This window comes from Mixophyes fleayi, chromosome 8, assembly GCF_038048845.1.
Source record: "Mixophyes fleayi isolate aMixFle1 chromosome 8, aMixFle1.hap1, whole genome shotgun sequence".
Classification (NCBI taxonomy): Eukaryota; Metazoa; Chordata; class Amphibia; order Anura; family Limnodynastidae; genus Mixophyes; species Mixophyes fleayi.
Genome location: NC_134409.1, coordinates 44,148,118 through 44,167,798, shown reverse-complemented (window position 1 = coordinate 44,167,798; position 19,681 = coordinate 44,148,118). Strand labels below are relative to the sequence as shown.

The following is a 19,681-nucleotide window of genomic DNA, read 5'->3' as shown; positions in this document are numbered from 1 at the left end:
CATATATGTGTGTGCAGATTTAACTCTCTCTGCACATTTAGGCTGTGGTTTCCCAGGGAAACCACCACTCTTTCCTCTAGCAGAAGGTGGCAAAGTATCCCAATTGCCACATACTCCTCCCCTTAGCTTCGTCCAGCCACACGAAGCGGACTCCGCGGGGAGCGCAGTCCTGCCCTCTTTGTCATACACCCGTCCCTTTGGCTTCATCAACCCCAGTGAAGTAGATACTGCGGGAGGTGCATTTTTATTGAAGTGAGCATCCGCATTTTTAAGTTTAGGTCCTAGTCTATGCCTTCTCAGCGGGGTCTCCTCATGCCAGATTTGTAGAAAAGCAACATGTTTAACTTGCCGTTTTTGACTTTTCTCCAACTGGCGGACTCTATATCTCATCTTTCTATACAAGAAGGGTGCCCCTATAGTCAGGTTTTGGAGAGGTATTTTTACACTCTGGGCAGGATAAGCAATAGCTTTTTACAGCCCTATGTATTCCTGGCCAGTAACAGCGTCCTAGTACTCTTTCCCGAGTCTTATCCTCTCCTAAATGAGGCCCATAAAGATGTGTGTATGTGGTTTCCAATATTAAAGGCACGTGTACCTGTGATATTAACAGCTGTTCAATTTTTCTTCCATTTACCCCACACTGTAAATTGTAAGAATATTAGAAATTACCAGTTTTCCCCGTCCATATAAAGACACAAGGCTGCAAGCAGTGTGTTTTTACATATTTTTGTATACTTACTGGAAATCAGAGGTATAATACACTTATAATATACATACACAAATGAACTAAAGTGATGACACTTGTTCATACAACTATTTCTATATTATAAGTTACCGTATTTCCCCATGTATAAGACGCAGCTTAATTTTGGGGCCCGAATTTAGTAAAAAAAAATGTATGTGTAGGGGGCTTGCTGCCGGCGGTTGCACACTATGTGCAGTTCCGTTCAGCAGAGAGAGTGTGCTGGCCGGCTGCTCTGAACACAATCAGAGCAGCCGGTCTCTGCCGAACGGACCTGCACATAGTGTGCAGCGTCCGACAGCAAGCCCCTGCAATCGCCCCTGTCCCTGCCACTGTACCGCTATCCCCCCTGCCACTGTATAAGATGCACCCAGTTTTTAGACCCCAATTTTTTTGTAAAAAAGGTGCATCTTATACATTGGTAAATACGGTAATTATTTTCAACGTTGGTAATGTAATGTAGTATGAGTTAGTCCCATTTGTCTTGTGAAGAACAGGACATAAGAAGTTATATAGCTATATCTGGCTCCAGTTTTCACTCGCCTCAGTCTTCTAATCCTCACATAAAAAGTATGTACCTGCTCCTCCCACTGCTTATTCCAGTGAAGGCCTCAGTCTTTCTGGTCTCCCTTTGTCCCAAAGGAGCATTGATAATGCTGGATGCATGTGGCTGGTGTATACCATCAGTTTTGTAAAATGCAGCTATTCCTCACTAGGTGCAGCTACAGAAAGCTGCACGGTGTACGCCTGGTCCTTTCCACGCCCAACAACCGGTGGTCCTAATGCTGATCATGGCACTTTCATAGCATGATCTAACAGTGGTGAGGAACTGCTAAAGATGGTGATGCACCTGATCTTACGCCGGCCAGAAGCAGGAAGACGACAGCGAGGAAAATCGACTTGGGAAAGAAGCTCTGCTAGATCCCGCCTGCCGGGAAGAAGACATCGGGAGCGACTTTAGCTGAAGAAGCCTTCCCCTCCTCGGACCCAGCTCCAGCGGAAGAAGCACCTCCTCCCAGCGGAAGCCCTGCTCTCCTCTGTCCAGGGGGAGCATACCTGCACTGCTCCTACCCCCCCCCCCCCCCCCGGAAGAAGATTGTCCTCCAGAGCAGCCTTTCAAGCCTCTTTGCCCCAGGAGGAAGAGCCAGGAAGATGGCTTCAGCTGCTGCAGCTTCTGCCTCCACCCCTGCTCCTGTCTCTGTGAAGAAGGAAGGAAAGACCCCGGCACCAAAGCCCCTCCCCAGGGCTGGAACCTCTTCCTCCACCGCCCCTGCTGCCTCGGGATATGGTAAGCCCAGCCAGGATGCCCCCAGACAACTCTCACTCTGGAACCCTGGATGAGGCAGACCATTGTCTTGAAGGTAAAGGAGGTGGATGGAAGGGTCCCAGACCTGACGGTGGAGAACTTTGGGAAGATGATCCTCGATAAGGGCTTCTCGAAGGCTGAGACCCTCAGCATCCAAACCTATATCAAGGGCATCTTCTATATCACCTTTGCCTCCACAGCCATCTGCAAAAGATACTGGGAGGCAGTGAAGACTGCGAGACCGGACTCCCCATTTGCTCGCTTTGTGGGTAACTGCCCCATCCAGAGGGAGGAAAGAAGGGTGACCGTCTCCATGAGAAACCCTCACAAGCAGGCTAGGATATCGCTACTTCCTTCAGACGCTTCTGCACCGTGGTTATGGACCCCTCTAGAATCCTGGATGGGAACGGCTTCAGGTCAGGCAAGTGGTCTATCATTACCCGGCTGAGAAAAAGTGACACTACAACCGACGGCCTCCATCACCTGCCATCCAGCGTCTCCCTGGGTGGCTCTGCCAACCTCCTTTACTACGTGGATCAGTCAAGGAACTGCAGAAACTGTGGGCAAGCTGACCACATGTGGAGAAACTGCAAAGTCTCAGCCTGCAGGAATTGCAGAGTGGCAGGGCACGAGACCAAGGACTGCCCAAAGAAGACAGCCTGCAACCTCTGTGGCCTGGCCAGCCACATCTACAGGGACTGCCCCCAGAGGGCAAGAACCTATGCTGCAGCAGCCAGAAAACAACTTCTGGAAAGTGGACCCGCTTCAGCCCTTTACGTTTGGGTAATAAAGATTCCAACCCCTCTCCTCCTACCCCCCTTCTAACCTCCCTCCCCACTCCTTCCATCCTGCTCCCATTATGATAGTATCTCCCTCCCTGCTGTCACAACTCCCCCACCATCCCCAACCTGCTCCTGTCCTCTTCCCACCTTCACCCTCCCCCCTCTCTCCCCTGCAGTAACACTTACCCCCTCCAATGTTACTGCAGCTCCCTCCCTCTCCCTGGAAGATTTTCTCCCACTTGTGTCCGCTGCAGGAAGGGAGAGCAAATCGAGGTGGAAGAGGTAGGAGCTGGACAGCCCAGCTACCGACTCTGATACCAAAAAGCCAGCAGTCAACCTCGGAGAGGACCTCCTTCCGCAGGATGAGGCCCTGGAGGAGATGGTAGAGGAACTGCTGGCGGCTCAGGATTCCGAATCGGAGGTGGACTAATTCCAGCCTTTTTGACCAGCTGGAGGAGAGAGGTCTGCTCCTCCCACCAGACAAGAAGGGTAAATAATGTATTGAATGTGCTTTCTTTTTCCTCCCAGCTATTGGCTAATTTTTCTCTTTTTACCATTAATGTGAGGAATGTGAAGGATAAGATATGACGTCATTCCGTGTTTACCTTCCGTGACTGTCAGAAATGTGATGTTTACATGTTACAGAAATATTCTACTCTGAGAGAGGGAATGATCACGATTCTGTATAATGCAAGGGGGAGAGATGTGGCCTTAAAAATTGCCCATCTCTCTCCTGAACGTGGACTACAAGATCCTCGCCAAAGTACTAGCCAACAGGCTAAAGGTTCTCATTGGGCAGATGGTTCATCCAGATCAGACTTGTGGCATTTCTGGTCGCAGGATTGCAGACAGCCTTGCGCTGTTGAGGGACACGGTCCACTACATCAAAGATCGCCATGCACACATGGCCCTAGTCAGTCTTGGTAAGGAGAAGGCCTTTGATTGTGTTTCTCATGATTTTATGCGTAGGCTTTTGTGCAGGTTTGGATTGGGTGATATGTTTTGTTCTTATGTTAACCTGATGTACCTTGATATTTACAGCTCGGTGTTGGTAAACGTCTGGAAGACTGACCCCTTTTCAGTCCTGTCTGGGGTCAGACAAGGCTGTCCTCTTTTACCTCTTCTTTTTCTTTGTTGTATAGAGCTTTTCGCGATGTGCAGGCGGAAGTCAGAGATAAGAGGCATCACTGCACTGGGTCCAGACCGTCTAAAGGCCCAGTATTCACTTTACATGGACGACGTCACTGTCTTCAGCACTGACCAGCGTTCTGTGTCAGCACTTGTCCAGACCTGCGAGAACTTTGGCCGAGCTTCAGGGGCAAAGGTCAACTGCGGGAAGTCAGAGGCGATGCTCTACGGACAGTGGCACCTGTCATCCCCCACTGCATTCCCCTTCACAATTAAGTCGGACTTCATCAAGATCCTTGGAGTTTGGTTTGGTGGATAGGAGGCGGCCCTGAAGTGTGGGAAGAGACTTGCGACAGTCAAGCCAAAGATTGGCCTGTGGAGCCTCAGAGACCTTACCATCGAAGAGAAAGTACTGGTGCTGTGCAACGAGATCCTTCCTGTTCTGCAGTATACGGCCCAAGCTTGGCCGCCTCTTGCTACCGTCTGCAAGACCATCACGAGGACAGACTTACACTTCATCTGGGGCTCCAAAATGGACAGAGTGAAGTGGTCAGTTATGTACAAGGAGCACCTCAAAGGTGGGAAAGGGATCCCGGATATCCCCACCATGCTGCAGGCCTTCTTCGTTTGTAACTGCATACGCAGGACCCTCATCGAAAAGAACATTTGCTCTGCTGGGAAGTCCATGTCTCATTTTTTCCTCCTGCCTCTTTGGAGGTCCCTTGGTTAGGACAACTGGACTACACCTTGGTTTAACCTGTATGTCGGACAATTTGTGAGGGAGCACCATCTGGAGGTACTTAAACCAGACTTGTGGAAGCCAAAACTGTCCACAAGCTCATCAGAGCTAAATACATTATGGAGTCTGTTCCAGGGCTCCCTGCTGCAACAACAAAACACGTGTGGGAGAATGTGGCCTCTAAGAGGCTGACTAATAGACACAAAGACATTGCATGGATGGCTTTCCAGGGGGGTCTGTCTCTCAGGACATTCATGCACTCCCGGAACCTGTGCCAAAATGTCCACTGCCCCTTCTGAATCACCAGAAGGGAAACAGCACAGCATATTTTTTGGGACTGCCCCACTGCACAGGCACTGTTGGATGCCTTGGAACATGAACTCAAGGACAGTGTGTCCAGGACTTGCCTTTCATACCATTCGGTATTTTATGGATTATTTCCTGGGACCCACACCATTGGGGCAATCCAGGAGGCCTGGCGCCTTATGAACTGTTTTAAGGACGCTATGTGGCTGGCCAGGAATCACCTCATTTTGAAGCAGAAGATGACCATCCAGGACTGCCGCAGGCTGATCCACAGCCTGCTAAGAGACTATAACACCCTTGACAGTCCTGAGGAAAAGGAAGATGATTGATCGCTGTCTCCCTCTTCTTCTCCCCTTATGTGTATTTTTAATATATATGGATGACACTGTGGTGAGGTCATACAACATAGAGATAACATCATTTTATGTTCAAATGACCCTCTCAGGACTACAAAACATTGACTTGTATAGAAATGACCAGACCATGACTTATTCAGAAGACTCTTGATCCAGTTACAATTCAATTGTGACTCCTGTCATGTTTCGATTTATTACCCAAACAATTCTTTTTTTGACCTTTGGTTCTATAATATACAATTTTGTTTTTTATACATGCTGCGCAGTTCCTCTAGTAAAACAAGGTGAGAAAGTTCACCCCATTATAGGGGCAGCAGAGATGAATATATCACCTTGCTTCGTGTACTGCTTATTCCCCTGATGCTCTGGTCACTGGCTGGAAACTGCAATAACTTACCACAGAAAGAAATTGTCACTTTCTGTCTTTTCTGCAGTATATTGGGACCATAGTGACTGCGGGTGAAGTGGTGTCAGGAGAGGAAGTATCCACTAATTATGCCAGGCTCCATGGTCCCAATACACTAACTACAAGAGGGTTACTTAATCACTGTGATTTTTCCTGTAGTTAGCTGTGGCAATGTGCTGCCAGTGACTGGAAGCCTTTACAATTGCTGCACCAAGTATCAGGTACTTTTTCACATCTTGGACCACTTATTTTCTGTATTCAGTGCTTTTAGCCAATCAATGGAAGAGCTATATATGTTACACACCGGATATGACGTCAGACTGTTGCAACTCTTAGCTGCCCCTGTGTCACGCAGACTGTCACTGGATAGACAATGTCAGAACGTAACCACCCCTATACCCTCTGTGGTTCAGTCCTTGAGACTCTCATGTTTGATAACGGGGATCAGAAACTTGCATTGCCCAAGGCAGGTACAGAGCCTGACCGTCCTCGTCTAGCACCATAGAAAGCTCTGTTGTTGGGAAAGTCTGAAGTTGCCACCCATCTCCAGAACAAACCAATACGTTTTCAGAGGGTGGGGGAGGACATGAAGACTTGTTTGTGATTTGCCAGCGCTGACCCGAGTGACGCGTCCTCTTCCACCTCAGCTGTCTGCACATTGGAAGGCGCCGCTGAGTAACGGCCGCGTTGGACGTGTGGTCACGTGTTGCTGGCTGTGCGAGGAGGAGTCGCCGCTGACGGTATCGGTGCTGTACGGACTCCAGGACAGGACACCGCTGTAGCGGCGGCCACAGCCTCTGGCACTAGAAGGGCACTGGAGATGCCGGCGAGGATGCGACAAGACGCCGGGGAAAGATGACGAATCGGCTGCTAATGATATGCTGCCACCTCCTGATCTCTTTCTTATGGTGAGATTTGGTGACAGGATGTCCATGTTGTATATGTAGTGACCCTATATAGATGATTACATATGTAAATGGTGGATATGGCTATTTATAATGTATCTACAATCTACCTGTAAGTTGTATACGTTTTGTGTGTTTCTGTCATGTAGTTGGTTCATGTCCACTGTTTCCTATTTATCCTATATGATATGAGTATAAATATCCTCCTTACTGTCTCCTGATGGTGAGGTACAGTGACAGGCTGCCTATGTAACATATATACTTTATGTATTATTATATATGGTGTGTTTCCATAATGTACCTGGATGTATCATATACCAAACATCACTGACCTGTCTCCCACTGACAGTCTCTCTGGTCTCTCTAGGGTTAGACTTGATGACAGATGTCCATCACTCTAACATTATACAGTGTGCTGACTTGTTCTTGGAAATGTTTTTCCATATAAGAGAGATCTAAGTACATTGTTTTTTTTTGTTCTGTAGTTTTTATATTTGCTTTCTTATAATACTGTTTTGTGTGCAGCATTCATTTGAAAATATGTATTTGTGTGTAATTTGTCTTTGCTTCATAACATTGCATTTGATTGAAAAGTCTTGACATCTGTACAAAGTGAGCTGTTTAAGCGGTTTTTGCTTAAGTCTTAAATTTAGTTTGTGTATTATATCCATCTATATATTTTCATTTGAATTATTGTTTCACAAATCTGCTTTTTAACCCACTGATCTGCTCTTAATAAAATCAATCGCAGGTCCACGCAAATTGTTATTTTACATTCTTGCTAGTGTCTGAGACAGCTGAATTAAATTCCAGATCCTTACATACACAGGACCCACATGTTATAATCAAACTATATTTTTATATGTTTGGGACCGTTGCTGAATATGCATTTGTACTAAACACTAGTTTTCTGTTTTGGCATCATAGTGAGAGCCTGTTTTGTGTGGCTGGCACTAATGGGAGACTGTAGTTTTGGGGATTACAATGTGAAGGCTTGTAATGTCTGGAGCAGTAGATATATTTAGGATAATATGTAGGCTTGAAATGCTTATAACTTACATTTTTAACTAATGAAAGTGTAAAAAAATGCCGGGGGCAAAGTTTTAGATTCTTTAGTTACACAGTTCCTATAGCAGTCCTTTACTTATATATTCTGAGGCAGTACTGAGAAATTATAGTCTTGTTGTTGAGTAACCGTTCTAGCTGTTAACTTATCTACTGAAAATGTTTCTCATTCTTCTTCAGTGATGCTTTCTTTACCTCTTAGTTTTGTTGCATGTGTTTAACACACTTGTGTTTCATTTTTATACCTAGTACATGTGCGCTATTTTTGCCTAACTCAATGCTAAGCAGTTATTGTTGTTAGAACATAAAAACTAATTAAACCAGCAAGCGCTGTAGATGTTTTGTAAATTCTTGGTAAGCAAAGAAGGCATTAGTCTTGTAATGGGCAGCATGATGATTTTAAGGTGGATTTATGCTCTAGTTTATTATGGTTTGGTTTCATCTTCAAAACATGAGCAAAGTAAATTTATTATCCTTTTATAAAGTTCCAATAAATTACATAATACTGTAGATTGAGGAGGTCAGGATAAAACTAAATGACATGCAACAGATTGTAAAGATGGTACTGCCAACATTAGTTAACAATCGAAGAGGTGCGTGGAACAATTGATACATAAGTTAGTGTAATAACAATTATAGTTGGTGGTGTGGAAAGTGTGTGTGTGGTAACTGTAACACAGAAGCATTATCAGCCTCCCAATACTAAAGCAACCATTGGTGACCGTCCTTTCTGTGCAACTACCAGTGTTGTTGTACGGCTGGAATACAGAGACACAGTGGAAATGAAAGATGAACCAGTCCCTGTAGAAATGTCAATCAGCTGCTGGCAACCATGACTGTCCTTCACTATTATCTCAACTGTCCCTTATTCCTCTTCTAATTCTGGACAAGGCTTTGACTCTTATGCTGCATGGACATCCCTGTAGTTATTGATTTGTATGGGTTATTTACTGTACTCCAAGCATTTAGGTAAAAAGCAAATGTGCTTTGTTTTCCAAGGTATTTATATACTGGTGTGACAGGAAGTCTGCATTGGTTGGATTTTGCTGTCTTTTGTATCGCTAAATTTCACGGTTCAGTTCCTTGTATGTAATAACGCTTCTTGTACAATTTTTTAATCCGAGAAAATTACATATGGGGATGCCACTTAACCTTTCAAATGTATAATTTTGCTTTTTGTAGTGTTGACCAAGTACCTGGTAGTTATAATCTGAATCAACATCTCTCTCTAAGAAGAGATGGGATTCATGTGTTTGTTACTAAACTATTTTTGTGTAAATTGGCAACCAGTCATGTATGCATATAAAAAAAAAGTGTATTATATATCCCCAGCCTGTAATATGCCTCTCTATTCTGTAACCTCCAAGATACTACCAATATATATTTTTACTTAGTGACACAGACGAGTGATATGTTTTCGACATGCTATGATTGCATTTGTAAAGCTGGGTACACACTACAGAATTGTCCACCAACTTTTTATGCCGATGAATTTTACATGCGATCGATGGTCCGATCGCTCTGTCCATGGACTGCATACACACTTGCCTTGTATTAGAAGATAAAGGGAAGAGCGGTCTTCCCTTTAGCGACTTTTTACAGCCATGTTGTCGTGAGCAATGATTGCAATTTCGTACACATCGGAAGTTTATACAGACTACATAACGGAATCGAGATTGGAACGAAAATATTAAACGGTACGACCAACCAAATGAGGCAACAATCGTCCATTTGGGCAGACTTTCGACCATTATGTCACTTACACACACTGACCCGACTTTTGAACGAGCGGTCATGTGTCGGCTGATTGAGCCGATTATTGGACGAAAACCGTGTAGTGTGTACCCAGCTTTAGAGACATCCAGCCGTGTATGTATTTTGCATTTTGTGTGTATATGTATATATGTACAGTGTGTGTATACGTCTATAAATGTGAATATATAAAAACAGTGTTCATAACATGTAGACAATAACCAGAGGATTCATTTAATGGGACCACCAACTGAAGGAGTTACTGGAATACTCCCAGTCCATCTGTTTCTCTGCTGGGAATTTCTCAAAGTAACAGTTGAACACTAGGTTACGCTCTTGTGTTGCTGTCATGTAGGATGTTGTGAGTCCTACTTAATGGAACATGTAGCTGCAGTGGGCAGGGATCTGTAGTTATATTTTCACTTTTTCAAACATTTGCATTTCAGGAAGACCCAAAGTCCCACAAAAGTTGTTGCAGTTTGATTGTAATGAGGGGAATTTCCAACACTGGGATATGGGTACGCACCTGTGAAATTGGCGTATTTATATAAAGATCTTTGCACACACATGTTGTGCACTTTATTAAATGGCATTTAGTGTGATTCTCCTTTTTTATTTTTCAAAGACAGCATTATTTTGGGTCAGTCTAACAAATCCAGACAATGGTGCAAAAACTATGCTTTGAAGAAGAACCTGCAGTTACGAGGGGAACATGTTCTTGTATTTATTAAAACATCATACTCAACTGATGCAATGGCAAAAAACACCTTTGTGTCCTTCATCCATTGTTTCAATGAAGTGTATCTTTTACATATACCTTTTTAATTCGTAAAAACCTATAAAAACACATTAATGAAATGAGAATGCCATTAATTAATGTGTTTTGATAGATGTTATGACATATGCCAGTTTACTGTATAGCCAGTATTTTGGCAACTGACACCACAAACAGAGAAGTGTAAAGAAAATGTATGTTTAAACTAATTATATTATGTAATAAATGGTGGTTATAATTGTGTGCAATTTTATATTCGGATTAGACAGTTCTGTACGACCTTTAGTGGTATTTTAAGACATGAAGCTCTATCTTCCTATCCATGCTGCGTACTCCTGCTCTGCTAGTGGAAATGGGTATCCATTAGTGATGTTTGACAAAGTGTTGGCTGTCGAGAAGAATGATGAAATAAACAAACACTTCTAGTTAAATCCTCTCTGTGCACCGTTTCCCAAAGACTAGTTCTCCAGAAATACATTTCTTTAAAAAACAAAACCATATAATATCTTTTAAAACCATGTGAATGTGTGGATTTCTTAACACTGGCTGAATTGCAGCATCAGCTTGTACAAATCCAATTGTCTCCCTATATCTTAAACTCAGATTATATTAGGATCCAAGCTCAACCTGAATAAAATGTGATTAAAGTTCTTGTTCAAATGGCCTCGCTTTTTTAACATTGTTCTGGAAGGGTATATGAAATCTCTTTAAGCTTACAAGCTGCCTTTTCAGTTTTACAGGGCAGAAAAATGTCAGCTTATGCTTAGTCAGTGATACTTTTCAGGAAAATCACTGTTTGTGGCAACTTATATTAGAAAGTTGGGACATAAGGCCCCATTTAGAGTTAGTCATAAAACCATATGGAAGATGCATATTTGTGCCCCTTGGCAAACAATGTTGCACTAGGGGGATTAGCCAAACTCTAAATTGAGTCTTAAAAAAAAAATAAAAAAAAAAAAATGCAAAAGTGCTCGTCAGGAAGGATTACTGGGGAAACATTTTAGATTTGGTTGCTAAATCTTTAGTTTTGGTCATAATCCAATATAATAACGGGTTGTTATTGGTTAAAATAGAAGTATCTCAAGTTCCAGATAATAGGGGAGTTGTTCATTTAAAAGAGCGTGAAATAGCTACTTGTATTACTGATCATCTCCTACATTGTCAGCCAGTTATAGAATTTGTTTTATATTCTATCATTCGGAATCTGCAGATTTTAAACCTTTTGATTGTAAATAATATGGAACTTGCTTTAAAATTTTTGTGGTGTTTGTTTTTTAATTAGACTTTATAACCCCACTGTAAAGATGGTTTGTTATATTTTCTGGTGCAAAAAGCATACATTTAAGTTGTTTAGAATCTATCCGCATATGAACTATTGCCTAAGTGCAGCCACTAAATGTTTCCTGATTTCCATGTGGCCTCCGCTAATCCTGGTGAAGAAAGTTGTCTGCAGGAAAGCAGCAAGTGCTGATTTGTATGTCTACTGGTTGCCTCTTAGTAATATATAAAACTCCATTGGCAGAGTTACTCTTGATCACCAATAGCCACTTCTGTTTGTTGTAAGCGGGATATCCTAAATCTTCAATATATTTCTGTGCTTGGGACTGCAAAGACCCTGGACGCACGTTGCTATTCAGAGGTTGCTTTTCAAATGGGTGCCGTTACATTGTTATGAAATGTATGCTGTTATTGTGACAGTGAAGAGTTATCTAATCATTAAGGTCCTGTGACTTGCAAAACTCTTTCAATGTAATGTGTACTGTATCTTAAAGTTATGCATTTGACCACCAAAACTTGGTTGTCACCACCTTCTTTGCCGGTCCTACGCTATAGGTTTCAGTCTGTATGAATATTTTCTTTTGGTAAAGATAGTAGTTTTGAGCTTTCACATCCCCCCCTTCCTTACAATATCTGTACCGAAGTTTGAACTTTGATGGCAGCTGATAAAAGCTAAGTCCACTGTTAAGCACTATGTGTCACCATGATGTTTTTACTTATAAAGCGCTCTCAAATTCAAGAGCCTACATTGACCATTCTGTTTTAAATATTGCTGACTGTAACAGACAAGTGGCAGTTATGTTTGTGCTTATATAGGTGGTATATGCTATCAAATATTAGTGGAACCTGGGTTTTTCTAGATAAAGGTTTTTTTTTTCTGTAATATGTAACACTGATTAAATTGCTTTCAAATTGTACAACAGTCTTTCTTCACACAGACACTGGAATTACCCCTTTTGTTACGTTACTTTGTGCTCTGTAGGAGAAGGCTTTTGGTGAATGTGCATATGACTCTTTCACCAAAATGCAGCAGTTATTTACTGTTCTTTCATTCTAGTTTTTGACCCTCTGCTATATATCTTTTTATGGAGTGGATCTATTCCTAAGTGTATAGACATCAGCAGTCTGTGAACATTAGGATTGTTTGGTATGTGTTATTTAGAGCCTACATTGCGAAGGAAATTGTTTCCGTAATAGTTCAGTGCTCTGGGTGCAAGTGTCTTCTCTTGCAGTCGTTGGGAAATCTTTTATTATTAAATGCCTTTTTATTGCTTTCTGAGTTCTTCGTTATATAGCCAGTCATGATTTATGTGCAAAATATATTGACCACAAAAAGTTGTATTGAGCTTTGTTTTGTTGTGTCATACTCTATTCACATAAGTTTGTTATTCATCGGAAAAAAAGACTTCCACACGAGTGGGTTATAAAATTGCTTATGTGCGGTATCGGCACATCTGGTCACTTTAATATTTATTTGGCCTCTCTCCAAAGTAGAAGTTACTAGTTTTAGGTTCTTGTGAATTTTTATACTACAAAACACCTGCTGCTTTACCATGAATTTCAATACAAAACTGCTTTTGCTCAGTATTTCTACTCAAGGTGAGTAACTACCATCTAGAACACTGTGATTTAAGTATCTACATGAAGAAGGCTGCAAATACATTGGAACTCGTCTTGCAGCCAAATATTATTTAAAACTAATAGTCTGTGAAGGTTGGGAATACCAAAAAGGCTTGATGAACATTCGCCTTGTGATTGGTTAGTTGGAGAGCTCTGCTGTAGTAAGTTATGATTACAAACCTAAATATGAATTCTATGCAGTTCTCATGACTGTACCACTATATCCTTGCTTTATTCAGGCCTGTGCTAAACTCTGCAATGTCACCCTTTAATCCTTGGTGATCAGGAAGAGACACAGTGACTGCACTATGGGAAGAGTTTGATTGTGCTTCTGCTCTGCGGATAGCAAACTTGTCAGAGCACATTAATGTAAAGCTATTCTTTCCTGCACAAGAAATAAAATTCCAATACAAAGAGAGCTGGTGAGAACACTATATTACCAGCGAGATTTTAGGATTAATGTTGTTTGCATAGACCTCAGTAAAGTACAATTGTGCTGAGCTCCTCAGTTTTATCATTTAATACGGTTACTGGGCACTAACCTCTGGAAGATTGCCAGGATGACAAAAGCTTTTTGCAATAATGCTGAGAAAAATGGTGGTTTGTGAACAAAAATACCCATAATGTGGTATGGTACATTTATTGTTTGTAGTCAAATGAAACAAAATTAATTTTATTTTTACATTAGACAGGTTCATGTTAAAGCTCGTAGACCAGTTAAATCAAAATCAAAACCTTGTACTTTGTTCAGAAAGTGTGTGCGTGTAAAGGGTCCATTCACATCCATTATTTTATGGACTATGCTTTTCCGAACGAGGTTTATTGGCTTTGAAAATGTGCATTAACCACTGTAAAACACCTGTGTATATGATGCCTTAACAATGCACACGCAATGGGCAACTTTCCAGCAGTGCGTGAGATGGAAGACGTGACAATATTGGTACGAGAAGAGTGAAATGCTCTCAGTGCAGGTTTATCTGTTTTTTTGTTTTCCTGCTATAGCTCGCTTGTATTTTTGTTTCCTTGTGTTTGTAAAGCGCAGCCATCAAGCATCAATCTGTCTTGTGGAGAAGTAAATTGGTGCAGTTATATGTACTATATTTATTTCCGGAGGCACGTTGCTTGGAGAGAAAATATATCCAAGTATAAATTGGAGTTTATTCTTAAGTGAATAGTAAAACATGGTGTTTTTTGTGCTGACAGTGTGTTTTCTCTTTTGTATGTTTGCATTGTCGTTGTGTTGCATTATTACGCACATACACAAGTGGGCAAATCCTGATAGATTGGTAACCTGCTATGTAAAAATGTACTGCTGGCACCAAATTTGTTCTGGTAACAGAGATCACGGAGTGTTGTCTCCTTGCTCCGTAAAAGCTTGTGCTGGTTCTTGAATTCTAGATCATTCTATTTCTGTGCCTGTAGGAAATTCCTTCTCAAGCTTGGAGTACACCGTTGTGTGCGGATAGGTGGAAGAATTGTATAAAAAGTCCAACCTCCTCCACTTTTGAACTACCTCTATTATTAAATTAAACTTTACCTTGCTCTTACTAACATACTGCTCAGATTAGCCTTCTTTTTATAACTTAAACTAGTCATCAGAGATGGGACGCTTGGACTGTGTATTTACATGTGGCACTTTTATGTGTTTTATACTGGCAAAGTGTTCCTAGAAATGTGCTCCTTGACTGAAGTGCAACCTATGACGAGACGCCATTCAATTCATATCCTTTTGGTGCCTTGAAGTGGCCCCTCTGCACAGCAAGAGTCGTCCATAAGTCACACGCTCCACACAATGAAACTTTATTTCTGTACTTCTCCTTCCAGTTGGGTGCACTAATGTTCCTGTTCAGTGCTTCACAAGGATCTCCCTCACTGTGCCCTATGGCCTTTGCAAATGCCACCATTTTGCTGCTGAAATTGAGGTGCACAGAACTTTCAAAATGGGATTTGCTCTGCACCTCTGCTTTTTTTTGTACTACAGAAATGAAGCTCATTGTCGTTCTGTTGTGCAGTTACTAATATAAATAGTAAATTGAGTTGCAGTAGTTCCATAATCTTAATCTTTAGTGACTGCAGAGATCCTAATGGTGTCTGAGTGGGGGATAATGTGTGGAAAATGTGATAATGTTTTTTTTTTGTTTGTTTTTTTTCGGATGTAAACGATGGAATAAAATACTTTGTTGATAAGAGGTCTGTGTATTTATTGATTCAAATCAGGAACTTAATATGTGGAATGGAATTTCTCAGACACATGTAGCTTACAGTGAGCATCTTCAGTAAAGAGTTCTATAATATAAGAAAAGGTAAGTGCGAGCCTACACTCTTATACAATGTATATAAAGGTTTTCTGGCACTGTTATTTTTGAGGGGTATTTAATTAACTGTAAGTGCCATGGGAGCCTTTAAGCAATATGCATCCTGTGTGTACTTCTGTTTTATACTGCACTGAAATCTTAGCTCATTTATTGCTCATACCTCTGAGTGGCACTTCAGTATTAATTGGATTCACCCTAAGAAGAGTTGCTATAATAGGGGTTGTGTTGGTTGGTTTACAAATAATTAATCCTCAGTGTAAACACTATCAGATAGTTTGGCTTCTAATGTTTGTCAAACTTGCTGTTCCTCAACATATTTTCAGAATTGTCCTTGGGGCTCTATAGATTTAATGTTTTATAAATTCTTTTAGAATCTCTACACATACTGTAGTTGAACCCATCCGCTGGATTAGGCATCAGCAGTGTTGCCTGCACTCTTGTTTTGTTGCATTATAATATACTTGTTTAATGGGGATTTTACTAGCAGTAATATAGAAGATGAATTTTCTTCAAGCTACTTATAACCCCCAGTGTGTATTAGTCAGCAGTATGGATAGGGGGTATAGGTAACCAGTAGTATACACATTATCGCATATAATGGTTGGATAGCTAAAACACCACAATTTTGGGGATGCATTGGCGAACTTGTCTATTAAGATCGTGGCAATAGTTTGGCAAACATGTCCGTGCAATTGATAAATGTGATGGTCCATTTTTTTTTGGCTGTTATTTGCCAGGCCACCGTTTTAACAACACTGCAGTAACGCGCCCACTTCTACTCATTCTGACACACCTACTGTATTAGACTCTTCACATGACATATTGCACCTTATAACTATAACTCCTCATCAGGGTGTTTGAAAAATGCACAATCACAGCACATTACATGTAATTACACCTCGGTGGAAGGTCAGGACAATATTATTGAAGTTGTGAAGTGCTCAATCCTCTTTGTGTGTTTATATGTATGTGTGTGTATATGTATGTATGTATATGTATGTATATATATATATATATATATATATATATATATATATATATATATATACATACATTAGTTTTTATACATTTCGAGTACATCACAACTTTAATGGTGCTGTTGAATCACATCAGTTTCATATTATATTGGCATTAGATTAGGCTAATAAAATCAAATGTCACAGATATTCACTTTTTGCGATCTCTAATTTTAGATGTGACGGATCAGGGTGTGTTTTGGTGATTTCATCTTATCACACACTGCTTGCATCTGCTGTACCAGCTGGCTTTTTACAGTGGTAACATTAGACATTGAATTTTTGCAAATGTGAGCGTTAACTTAAAGGTGCAGAGGCATCTATTTGAGACTATGCATCTCCATATTTAAGTATTAGTCACATCTGGCGATTTATAATCAAATAAATGTTTTAGACCTACTTTTTAAACTGTTTTTTTTTTTTTTTTAAAAAAAAAATGTTTTATAAAGTGTTTTTGTGTATATGGGACACTCCTTTCCAGGGAAACAGGGATGTTGTGCGAAGATCACCTTTATTTCAGTCCATTGTTCCCAATCTGTATGTAGACTGGTGGAGAGAAGAGGCTCAATCGCCTGCATTGAAAAGATTTAGATCCAGATAAGGAGCCTTCAGGCACTTAAATTCTGTTTTGATTCCAGTACTATAATCAATAAAACATATTACCAATTAATTTGCATTAATAAATGATACCACGATAAAAAAAGTTTTAGTTTGCCTCTATAGAAAAAAAAATGATAGTTGTTCCCATACATATCAATCAATACAAGTAAATATGCAGAGAAATAAGGTTCTGGATGTAAAATAACTAATTGTGATTTATGTTTACAGAAAAACACAAGTGTTATTACACCCTACTGAAAAAGAGAAGTCATGCAGTATATTATGACCCATATAGAGGCCTATTTATTAAGCCAGAAACCATGTGGAAACTGCATTTTCCGCATGGTTTAGGCCAGGTCTGGCCAACCTGTAGCAATCAGTGTATAATGGTTTAATATTAAATAAAATTGTCTTGGAAACAAAAAAAAAAATAGGTAAATGTTGCTTATGATTGAATAATTGACAGAACATAAATACTGTGACTGTACAAGAACATTCTTTTCTTGTCCTTTTTCATATAAGCCTTCTTTGAAAACCTCTACATGCATATTAATTTTAGAATTTCCAGAACTCCAGTTTACGACCCTGTCCTCTCTATGAATTAATTTTGTTTTGCAGTCCATATTCTAGGAAGCATCTGAAGTATTGTGTGTCTTAATGGCATAATGGGACGATGCTGCAACCTGCTCCTTGAAGTTTAGGAGTTTTAAGTTCTAACTAATATTGTGCTACTTAATTCCTGTTCATGTAGAATTTTATATTGATTTCTTGTAACACATTACATGGCCAAAAGTATGTGGACACCCCTTGTAATTAGTTTGTTTAGCTATTTCAGCCACACCCATTGCTAACAGGTGCATAAAGACATGCAATATCCATAGTCAAACATTAGCATTAGAATGGGTTGTACTGAAGAGCTTAGTGATGCCACCTTTACCAGAAAGTCAGCTTGTTAATTGTTTGCTCTGCTATTGCTGTTCCGGTCAACTGCAAGGGCTTTTATTGTGAAGTGGAAACTTAAAGGAGTAACTGGTCAGCCAAGAAGGTGTTGGTCACACAAGCTCACAGAGCGGAGTAAAAAAATCCTCTTTCCTCAGATACTCCGTATCCCGTTGCAAACAGCCTTGAAGCCATGTCTGCATAAGAACTGCTCGTCTGGAACTTCATGGGTTGCGTTTCCATGGCTGAGGAGTGACACACAAGCATCAGATTACCATGTGCAATGCCAAACATCGACTCCATTGGTGTAAAGCACACTGTCATTGGACCCTGAAGCACTGGAAACGTTGTCAGGAGTGACGAATCGCCCCTTCACTGTGTGGCAGTATAACGAACCTGTGTTTGGCAGATGCCAGGCGAGCGCTTCCTATCAGAATGCGTACTGCCCACTGTCTTTCATGGTTTGGCCTGGGGCCCCTAAGCTCCGAAGAAGGGAAATCTTAGTGCTATAGCATACATTGACATTCTAGAGATTTGTGTTTCCAACTTTGTGGAAACTTTGTCATGTTGAAACAGGAAAAGGCGTTGCCCAATGTCCCAGTGCGCAATGCGAGGTCCATCACAAAATGGTTTTCCAAGTTTGGTTTGGAAGAACTTAACTGGCTTACACAGAGCCCTGACCTCGACTCAATTGAACACATTTGGGATGCATTGTAATGCAAACTGCGACCCAGGCTTGACCACACTAATGCTCTTGTGGTTGAATGGATGCGAATCCCCGCAGCATGTTCCAGACTCCAGTAAGAAGCCTTTCCAGAAGAGTGGGGGCTTTTCTAGTAGCATCTGAGGTGGGAGGAGAAACAGCTGCATATTAATGCCCATGGTATTGGAATGTGATTTTCAGAGAACTGTGTGTCTAAATATATCTCCTATGGGCCTTGAAAATTAGCTGAACAAATGTGATCTAAATGTTTACAATGTATAGTTTAATTGTCAAATTCTGTAATGAATTTGTAGAAATGTTGACATTTTCTGTAATATTGTGTACTGTAATATTCCTGTTACTGATTTTGCACCTTTTTGATGGCTAAACTTCACAATAATAGAATGTTTGTTACAATGACGTTACCTTTTAAATGAGTTATCCTAGTTTTATGTTTGGTTTTCAGGATATATAACTTCTAAGTTCAGTTTTCAGAATATGCGGTTTTCACACATTTGCAGCAAATCTATCAAATGTATCCTACATTTTATTAACGTTTTCAATTATATTTTTGATGGTATATTAACATTTCATAACACTGGCTTAGAAGTTGCTGAGGGAGTGATGACCTAGGCTTTTTAAGACTTTAGGCTTCCTTCCGTGAAACACCTATGATGTCACTGGTTTTCCCTAAACCCAGATGCAGCTTCGGCTGCATGACAGTGTTCTATGTGAGATCACTGTTCTGTGTGATCTAAGAGGGGTCAAGCAACCAGAGGGCAGTTCATTCTGTTTCCTGGACTCGCTGACACTCTAACTTGTAGTTTTTGGCTAGTGTTAAGAAGAGTAAGCCCGTGACTGCTTAACAATGTAGTCTTAACAAAACTGACTTCCTAAGTGTGTGCTTTGTTGTATAACCTCTGGTGTTGGTGGCAATAGGCTTTCAGT

General features: G+C 40.9%; 1 protein-coding gene across 5 annotated transcripts in view; it reads left to right on the top strand.

Moving 5' to 3' along the window:
• The first annotated feature begins 6,274 nt into the window (after positions 1 to 6,274).
• Positions 6,275 to 19,681, top strand: part of SUCO (SUN domain containing ossification factor) — an 82,086-nt gene continuing 68,679 nt past the window's right edge. For 2 of the 5 annotated variants that reach the window (XM_075182448.1, XM_075182447.1), the window contains exon 1: positions 6,373 to 6,673. In XM_075182448.1, coding sequence (XP_075038549.1) covers positions 6,621 to 6,673 — 53 coding nt within the window. In that variant the 5' untranslated portion in view covers positions 6,373 to 6,620. Of the gene's footprint in view, positions 6,674 to 19,681 lie in introns of all 5 variants that reach the window. The other 3 variants (XM_075182452.1, XM_075182449.1, XM_075182450.1) reach the window with 3 other exon arrangements.